This window comes from Phalaenopsis equestris, unplaced genomic scaffold (assembly GCF_001263595.1).
Source record: "Phalaenopsis equestris unplaced genomic scaffold, ASM126359v1 Scaffold000002, whole genome shotgun sequence".
Classification (NCBI taxonomy): Eukaryota; Viridiplantae; Streptophyta; class Magnoliopsida; order Asparagales; family Orchidaceae; genus Phalaenopsis; species Phalaenopsis equestris.
This window is the reverse complement of record NW_018164444.1, coordinates 16,206,760-16,217,208: the sequence shown is the minus strand read 5'-3', so window position 1 is coordinate 16,217,208 and position 10,449 is coordinate 16,206,760. Positions and strand designations below refer to the sequence as shown.

General features: G+C 32.8%; 1 protein-coding gene across 1 annotated transcript in view; it reads left to right on the top strand.

Annotated features, from left to right (window-relative positions):
- Positions 1 to 10,449, top strand: part of LOC110032180 (protein PIN-LIKES 3-like) — a 52,134-nt gene that overhangs the window by 19,442 nt on the left and 22,243 nt on the right. The window contains exons 4-7 of the mRNA XM_020735757.1: positions 2,150 to 2,274; positions 2,968 to 3,089; positions 3,170 to 3,412; positions 5,154 to 5,246. Coding sequence (XP_020591416.1) covers positions 2,150 to 2,274; positions 2,968 to 3,089; positions 3,170 to 3,412; positions 5,154 to 5,246 — 583 coding nt within the window. The remainder of the gene's footprint in view (positions 1 to 2,149; positions 2,275 to 2,967; positions 3,090 to 3,169; positions 3,413 to 5,153; positions 5,247 to 10,449) is intronic.

The window sequence follows — 10,449 nt, the reverse complement described above, 5'->3', positions numbered from 1 at the left end:
GGTGCGCGCAGGAGTGCGAATTGTGCAGAAGGTCAACCTAAAGCTCGGAAAGGTCCTATAGGAATCCATTTTGGGTTTCCTCATGTCGGTTTCATCCTTCTAAGTGTTAGAAGTCGATACCGCACACGCGAAACCTCCAAAAGAGGACGGAAATAGGTCGAACTAAAACGAGGCGGGCACCACTTCTAAGGTTCTAAGATAGTCGCAGGAAGACCCCTAAGGCTAGATCCTAACTCCTACGAGGAATACTAGACCTCACGAGAATTGAGGTCAACAATAACCCAATTAAATAAAAAATTAATTCTCTCCAGTTATTTTCTTTAAGTCAAGAACATTTAAAATAGTTAGAAGACAAGGTTACATGATTATTTTTAAGGGGCATTTACATAAATACCACCCAGTTCCTATGCATATTTACATATCTAACTACTAGATTTTACTTCTTATATTTATGCCACCAAAATTATTCATATTAAATCAAATATACCAGTATTTTAATTTTTAAAAAGTGAAATACACCTTTCATTCATAGGTAAGGTGGCATATATGTAAAAAATGAATCTTTCTAAATTCCCATAAAAACAACAAGCACGGCCCAATAAGTCCCAATTCAATCAGAAGAATTTAGGAAACATTCCAAGATAGATTATAAGAGAGTGCCAAAAAAATCGTCTGCGATAGATTAATATTTTCCTTTGCACTACTCCATATTGGTACTCATATAGTATCAACACAAAGCAATAAAAAGAAACAGCTAGAACAAAAAAAGCTCTTGGGCTTATTTTATATACAACACATCTTGATGAAATCCCTTCCGAATATACATATACATATACATATACGCACGTGTGTCATTATCTAGTTATAATGTTTTGCTTATATACATGCATACATACATATAAACAAGAACAAGTACTAATAATTTCAGAATAAAACTGAAAAATACACAAGATGTGTTAGAGAGAACATGATAACCAAGATACGGAATTCTTAGGAAAGTGAATAATACACTCACTTAAATCATGTTGCTTGAAGCCAGGTGAAGACAAGGCAGTGCAATAGATTTTATTTTTTTTCCTCCAAATTCCTATTTCATTTGGTAAATAGAATTTTAAACTCCTATTCACCAAAAAGTCAACAACAAGTATTTTCCTCTCAGTCATAAAATAGATGAGTATCCCAATTGGAAGGAAGCAGGTAGTTGTAGTAACAGTTGGATTGATTAATGATGATGATTGTAGGAGTAGAAATAACCACCACATAGGTGTTAGCAAGTGTAGGCATATGAGTGTCTAATTCCATATGAAAATTTAAAGCTGAATTGGTTCCAAGTTATGATAGTGGAAGTGATCTAACTTGCCTCTTAAGTGATCGACGGTCAAATCTAATCATTTAATTGTATCTCTTAAACTTGATAACAAGCTTACTTCAATTCAATATTAAAAACATGTAGAAAAATTATGATAAAAACTTCAACAAAGTAAACAATATGTCAGGATGCCTTCAAATTCAACCATCTGCCAATATCCATTACACCTCCCCCTCTAACTATCCATATGCAAAAATTTGCCAAATATAGCACCCAGAGAATATACAGTGGAATGGTTGAAATTAAGTAAATGCAATCAAAGAATGCAAAACAAATTACAGTGACTGGAGATTCCTCAAAAAAGTCAAAATGGACAACCATTTTAGCATACGTCGCGGAAAAACAAGTTTGGTATAGTATGTTTCTAAAAATAGTTTCATAATCATGTGATAAGGGTCCATGGATTGTGGCCTACTCCACCTCAGAATCAGCTTGACAATTGAACCAAACCAGAAGGATAGTGGTTTAAATAACATTTTTTTTTAATATATTCAAGTTGAAAAGTGCTCAAATCTTTAAAAGATTATATTTTCAAGCAATACTCCGACCAAAATCTCATAGGGACAATAAATGGCAATGCAACTTGAATACAAATACATGTAAATGCATTGATAGTTTTGGTTTCACTTAATTTTTTCTTATTTTCATCCCCCCATTTTCTTGGCATATAAATATACTTCGATATTTTGGTGGATACATGGTGTATAAAGGCAATGGTTTATATTTGATTTAAAATTCTTAAGTTTTAACATACACGAATATATTTATCGTTAAGTGCAGGTGGTTTATGCCTATCAATTTAGTCCTGAATTCTCTAGTAGGTTCTGCGCTTGGATGGATCCTTATCCAAATTACGAAAGCTCCTAAGCGATTGAGAGCTGTCATTTTGGCATCTTGCTCAGCTGGTAAATATAGCATAAAGTAATAATAAGTGCAAACATCATACTGCTATGGTTGTTGAACAGTAACTGTATATTTCTAATTATAAGTTAGTTTTGCATCTCATTAACATTTACTCTTCTAGAGCAACTTAATCAGTAAACGACCAAGTAAAAGCTGGAAATGCCATGCAGTAGGATTATGCCCTAGTATATGACAGCATTCGTTGGTAATCTTACGTGTGGCCTTCAAGAACTTGCTAGCGCCATTTATATCAAGAATGGACGTTCTCATAATTGTTTTTTTCAAATAAAACAAAAGGAAAGGAAAAAAATGAAAGGATAACGAGCTAAAGATGTTCTACTTCCAATCAGAGCTCAGCTGTCAAATATACCCTTTTAATTTAGGGACCCATAAAAACGAGAGAATATTACATAGTTTTTACCATAAAAACAAAGAAACATTGTGCTTTAAATAGATTTTAGATGGGCTGTATGCACAAACTACAAAATTGAAATAATGCCTAAATTCATGTAATGTTAAATCGCCTTTCATATAATGCCTCCTTATGACAACTCACATTTTCTTTCTTGCCTGGGGCATCATATCCCTTTCTAGTTGTAAAATTCACATAAATGTTACTCGTTTCCTATAAATAATTTGCACTATTTCTTGGATATCGATTTTAGAATTTCAAGTTAACAAAATCTTCATATTAGGAAATGTTGGAAATTTATTTCTTGTCTTAGTCCCAACAATGTGCAAGGAGAAGTCAAGCCCCCTGCATAATCCAGGTGTTTGTGAAACATATGCAATGGCATATGCTTCTCTTTCTATGGCGGTATGATAATTTAAATTATGAAGCACTAACATATGCATTAATTCATAATTTCATCTGATTTATTTATATAAATTATGCAGATTGGCACAGTTTTGCAATGGTCGTATGTCTATAATATTGTAAGAACATCATCAAGCTATAAAGAAGACAAAGAAAATAATTATATTATAGATGTGAACCATCCCGATAGTAGTGGAAGGCTTTCCATGAAAATTTATACGAGCGATGTTGCATCTACAGATGAGGGAATGGTACTTAGTTGCTCATCATTTGAAGATACACCAGTTCTTAAAGGGTATGATTCATCTATGAATAAGACGAAGGTAGAGTTCTACTTCTTTTGACTCTAGTTTAACATTTTAGTTATCTGTTTTATCAATAGCCAGAAGAAAAAAACACAAAAAATATGTTTTTGATTGGTTTAGTTTAAATTGATATTACTCAGTTTGGCTTGTTTTAATTTTGTTCAACTTACTGTGTTATAGTACTCTTTTTTTTTTCATAACGGTCTATAATTGAAGGAAAATATGCATAAAACTAACTTTGTATTTGAAATGAGAACAATCATTTTTTTGTCTTTCATCAAAAATATTTTATTTGCATTCAGTTCTTGGTCACTATTTATTTACTGATTATCCATTGCACTGTTATTTTCTGATACCTAGAAAAATCATCCTAAAACTAAAGAAATTTGTTGCCTACATTAGTTTAGTCAACAGCATTATTTAGTTCGAACTTCCAGATCAAAATTCTGTGGATAAAAAAATTAGTTTTTTCTTATAGACCATAGCAAGAAGATTGAAGTAATTCTTAAAGCAATTGGTATTATATACTCAACATAAATTTCCTCTAAAATTAAAACAAACAAATTTCTATCACAGTTGAAACTCGTGAACAAAAAGAGTAAAGGTCGGTGAATTACAAATTCCATCCACTTTGAATATATTGTTATTCTGATGCTATAGCACTACCACACTTCAATTTTGTGCCCACAGATGCACCCCTTTTTTGTGTCTCTTATTTTTTTAAGATAATCAATAAATGAAAAGTGCCAAAATAGTCCCCTGACTATTTACATGGTGCCATTTTAGTATTATAGTCTATAAAAGTGTCAAATTAGGCCCCATATATTTTTTTTAATATGGGTTAAAATACTCACAAGGCAGATTTATTTTAGCCCACTAAATTAACCCTTCTATAAAGTCTGGGATTGAAATGGCCTCTTCAAAGAATCAATGGACCATTTTAACACTTTTCTACCCAGTAAATTATTAAAAAAATTTCTGTATTCAAGGACAAAGCTGGTCCGGCTTTTCCTAGCAAATTCTGGTACCTAAGAGATTACATTTTGGAACAACGTACGTTATGCAGTTATAGATATTTTAGCGTGTAAGAAACAGCACAAGACATACGATTGAGACTTGGGTTGAAGGAAATGTACTATCAATTTCTACATTACATAAGACTTACTAGAAACTTCTTGGTAAGAGTAGCCATTCACCAATAATTACCACAAAATGCAACATATTGACTAAGAACGTATCATTCTGAAAATACATAATATAGATGCAACCCAAATTTATCTAAAATGAGCATAATTTGAAAAATGCATCATGTAGCATTTGCTTGCATTAACACAGATATTGGTTTTGCATTGAATGTAATTGTAAATATTTTGCCACCTAATATTGTAATTGAGAAACATAGTAGACAATTTCAATATTTAGTTGTGATAACATTAAGTTCCCAAGTTAGTGACTCTCTTTTCTTTTCAAACAAAGTAGGCACTGTTGTTTTTTCTTCAGTAATAATGCAACTTGATCTATGCATGCTTAATATGTTGTTAAGCCTTTAAAGGTGTATAACTATTAAATTTCTAAAAATCATATCGTGCTTCCAGTCAGGATAAGACTAATGATGATAATGATCAATACATTTACCTGGTATTAGTGATGATGTATGCACGCATGCCTGAAAATTTTCGATGTGGGTGAATATGCTTTTTCATGTAGAAGTTGTTATGAGATTGAACAAAAAATAACAAATTTTCTATGTTCTTTTTAGATTGTTGTATCAAGTAAGGTAAACGGCATGCTACAAAAACTTTCACGAGCCATTGACACAAAGAAGTTATTTGCTCCTTCAACTATTGGTGTGGTATGCTTCTTACTTCATCCATGTTTATCTTCTTTGTTATAGAAAGTAATAAATCTATATTCTTAATCTCGAGAACATTAAATCACATCCGTATATAAAAAAATTATCATAAAAAGTACTTGAAATTAATAGAAGTTTTTAAGATAAATATGGGATATGCTTTAGTTCAATTAAAAGAAATGATCATAATGAGCACCCTAGTTGTTTAGACGGATTGAACATGGATAAGCCCCACCTCTATTAACTTGGGTCGATTCAAAGCAAAAGATTATGTCAAAGTATGCTTAATTCTAAAGTCTTTTGATGGATGTCGTCCTAATTCAAATTGAGCTCGAACCAACTCCTATGATACTAAGCCGGCCAATCAAACAAAAAGCTCATTTGTCTTAAGACTCGTTTCTTTCAACTAAGAAACGGTCCGTTTATCCAAAATTTATGGGAGCTAACAGACCATAATTTATATAGCAATGAGAGGATTCAAAGGAAAATTTTCAACAATATAAAGCTTTCATGAAATTCAGAGGCAAGAGAGTCAAGGCCCATCCTTGGACCAACCATAGTGTCTGGTATACAAGGAAGAATGTCACTCATCTCATAATGAACTGAGGTCACCAACCTTGACATGATCTTGAAGTCAAATAAATCTAATTTTATTTTGTTCATCACCCATTCTGATTATATAATATCCCACTCAAGCACGCCTTCAAATATACACGAATCTACCACATGAATCAACCAATAGAGTTTTCCCGGCATGAATTCATTGTCATTCTCATAAATTTAACTCTCGGATCAACCTAATTTGTTATCAAACCCACTCCTTCAAATAACTTAATGTAAACTATAATGGCTTAAGAATAGATTATGCATGTAACAACGCATTCAATAAAACACAATGTATGCCTTAAATCAAATTCAATTATCAAATTAACACCTCAAAATCAATTGAGTTGGAAAAAAAAGGAGTAATTCACGCCAAACCTGATCCACAAGATCGGTTGCTGCAAGACATTACGTAAGTTTGGATCGTCGGCGTCCCACCGCCGCTCCCTCCGATATTAGCGATGCAAGAATGACAAGAAAACTCTGGGAAAATGGAGAAGGGAGATGAGCACACACACACACATACATTGAGTGAGTGAGAGAGAGAACAGTAATTGGTCAGTGGAGATTGCAAAGCAACCCTTAACCGCCGTCCCCAACCACTGAAACAGTGAACGAGAAAACAAAGTATGCCCCCATCGAAAAAATATTACCTAGTAGCACTGTGCATCAGGGGTGTCATGTAGGCACCATGATGGGACCATTGCCTACGTGGCACCCCCTCATTGGAGTACTGATGCATCAGTACTCCTGAGGTAATAATTTTTCGCCGCCATCTGTGCTGAGGTTATTTCAGGTTTATTCAAGTAAAACTGTCGATATTATTTATTTTAGTATTATTTTGAGGTTATTTTGGGGTTTTTTGAAGATGAGCTCGTAACTCATAAATAATCTTGAAATAATCTTTGTCTCTGTTGTTTCATCTCAATAACCCGGAAATCAGAGGTTATTTCTTAACTATTTCAGGACTATTGAAGTGAAATATATATGTTCCTCTTCAATAACCTAAAAATAACCAAGAAATAATCACCAAAATAACTTCTGTTGTGTTATTTCAAGATTATTGAAGTGGAATCGCAGATGTTATTTCGGGATTATTTCAGGATTATTGTGAAATCTGCAGTTCCACTTTAATTTTTTTTTTTATGTGGGCTGATGTAGCACACATGACGATATATTAGTGGAAGTCCACACATATAGTTATGTCCGGAGTCCGGATAGAAAAATTTTTTGCAGAGTTAGGGCTCTTAACTATCCAATTTCGAGGCGGCTCTAAATTGGCTCGAATGGATTTTGTGCGGCGTGAAATGGGCTAGTAGCTCCTTTTATTTTATTTTGAGTTCATTGTGCTCAAAATTGAATCAAGTTCTATCCAACTTGAAAACCAAATGAGCTAAGCTCAAATTGAGTTATTTGGATTTTTTTTCAGCTCGATTTGACTCAAAATTGAAATTAACTTGCTCAAATTGAGGTATTTGGACCTGTCTCAACTCAAAATCTGCTCGCAAGTCGCAATTGGCTCGTGATTCATTATGTTCAATTTTACTTTGCATTATATAAATATATATATACTTTTATAAATAAAAAAGTTCACGAGACAATCTCGAGTCATTTTGAGCTAAATTTTGAATTGATTTTCGAGCGATAAACGATCTTCGAGCTAAATTCACAACCCTACCTGGATTACGACAGCGACACTAGTCACTTAAGAGAAAAAATAACAAGTTCAAACATTGACATTAATGGCAAAGATGGATATTAAGCAATGATGGCTAATAAGTGTCGGCACACACATTATGGTTGGCACCATCCCTTTTGACAATGACAAGTGTAGGCATTTTTAACATGGCAAGTTTTAATATTATTTGTAATGATAGGATCTTAGTGTTGACCTTTCTAGAGGAATATCTAAGTCATGGACTTAAATATATAATACTTCATCAAATGGTTATATTGAGTCCATTTATTATATCATAACAAAATATTTTTAAGTAATAAAGTCTCTTAATAACATACGATTTTATAATCTTGTGCTTATTAGATTCAAATGATGGGAATCAACCCTATCATGTTGACTTAAATATATAATACTTCATCAAAATGTACATTTTTTCACAAGACTTTTGATGCAATGACGGGGACCAACCTTACTTATGGTGGAGTATAATAATGATAATAATGTTGATGATGTAACTTGTTACTGGTATTCGACCTTAAAATTAATGTTAAAAGTAAGTAGCAAGCTTTATTAATGATGACATGTATTGATATTAGCACTGATAGTGTGCGTCGATCTTATTGCCGATAGTGAGCATCAATGTTGATATTAATAGTAAGCATCATATTTATTAGTGATGGATTTTGTTAATGTTGACTTAATAATATATATATAAGCTTTATCCATTATGGCAAGTGTTAGGGAAAACTTTGATGCAGGTGCGGCTTTGTTGATAACATGCATCAATTTTTTTTTAAATGACTTAACATCAATATTGATGTCAATAATATGCATTCACCTTATTAATAATTGCATGTTAGCGTAGATAAAAACAACATGAATCAATCTTATTGACAATTTTGTAATTCATTGTTGGTGTCAACCACAAACATTAAAATTGACGATGTCACTTGACTTTATTGGAAGAGTGGGCGTAACAACACTCCCCTCCCAAAGAAGCGTCCTGTCCTCAAAGTGGAATGCTGTAAACTGGTTCTGGATCACATCATACGACTCCCTCATTGTTTTATAATCAGATGGATCTTTCCACCTAATCAGTATCTCTTTTGCTTCCGCCCCTCCTCGACGCACCCCTTCAATCTCCAATGGTTGAACCACCTCCATGTCCTCTGTTAGTGGTGTCGATCATTGAGCATAATTCTTAGATTCAATGAATATACAAGTTTTTTCTAACTTCAATTTATGGTTTCCTATGTGTAAAATGGAGATCTATTTATGTATTTTTAAAATGAAATTTTATTTCTGTTAGTTAAAATTCTTAACCCCTCTATCACAAGATTCATAAGTTCCCCACAATCATAGACTATTTTTTGATTTAGAAGATTCCTAATGATATTGGGAGCAATTTTGAGCTAGTTGGATTTTTCTCATTAAGATTCTTAATTTAACTAAAACAATATAATATTCAAACACGGCTCATGATCCCTCAAATAACATCTTTATGTTTAAGTTTATGCATATGAATGCTTGATTTAAGTTCATTTGGACTTTTATTAAGTCACATTTAGAGGCGTTGGATTCATCTCATTACAAATTTATTTTGATTATAAATTTGCTAAAAAATTATTTTGATGATTCCTAACAATTAATTATGAGTGTTTTAGATGTGCAACATTTGCATCAAGGTTTTTGTTTGATTGTTGAGTTTCTTAGTGACATATAAGCATCAATAGTGAGTGTTATAATTAACTTGATCGGCAAGCACCAACTTGTTGGCAATGATAACTGTGATGTTACAAGCACTGATGGGCATCAACATTGCTAGAAAGAAAGGGTGTAGGTCTTGATGGTTATGTCTAGTGTCATCCTTAGTGGTGACAAGCAACGTTGGTTTATTGTCACTGACTCGCCGTTAAAATCTTTTTCAAGATTGTATTTAAGCCTCTTCAAAAATGTGAATATAGTGCTTATTTATATGGATTTGGAGTGTGAAATTTTTTTTATTGCTATTATAAAGCAAAACGCTTCATTGGATAGCTTGTGTTGACCTCATTAGTCATATAATGTTTTTTTATCATTTAAGTTGCCCAATAATGTTAGACTTGGATGATATTTGGATCTTTCGATTAAATGTTTTTTTATCATTTAAGTTGCCCAATAATGTTAAACTTGGATGATATTTGGTTCTTTCGATTAATCTTATCAATCTTTTTCTTATGACAAGTTTATTTAAAATTGAATTTAAGATCCGTGATTAACTGAATTGATTACACACACATATAATGCAAGGGGAAGTGATGAATTATCATTATTCCATCAAAGACTTTGATACATCATCAATAAATTTTCATCATTCTACATGAATCTCAAGGCATTTTCCGAGCAAGAAACATTCAAAATAGATTTAACATCATTCAAGTCTCCGATTTTAGAAAATTATAGTCAAATTGACCAGTTCTATGAGATAAACCCTATGACACCAAAATTAATATAATATGAGTCAAATCAAACATGAATCAAGCCAATAAGCCACTATTGGAAGCTTTTAGTGGTTAATTTAGGGGTCAAATGGTTTCTAAGTTTGACAATCTTATAGTCAAGTCGAGTGTTTCAATCATGAGACGAATCCAACGACCTAAGGATTACTCAATTCCAATATTATTAAGGCAATTAATTTTTTACAATATGTCGTTAAATCATGAAAGGAATCAGCTATGTGACAAACTATGACCTATATGACTAATTGGTACATCAGCTTCTAACTATGACGTCTGTGGCCAACTAATGTTATTGCAGCTCTCCACTACGACATATGTGCTACCATAGCTTCCACCTATGACCTCTGCGGCCAACAGAAACTACTACAACTCCCCACTATGGCCTATGGTCTACGTGGCTCACAACTATTGCAGCCTCCCACTA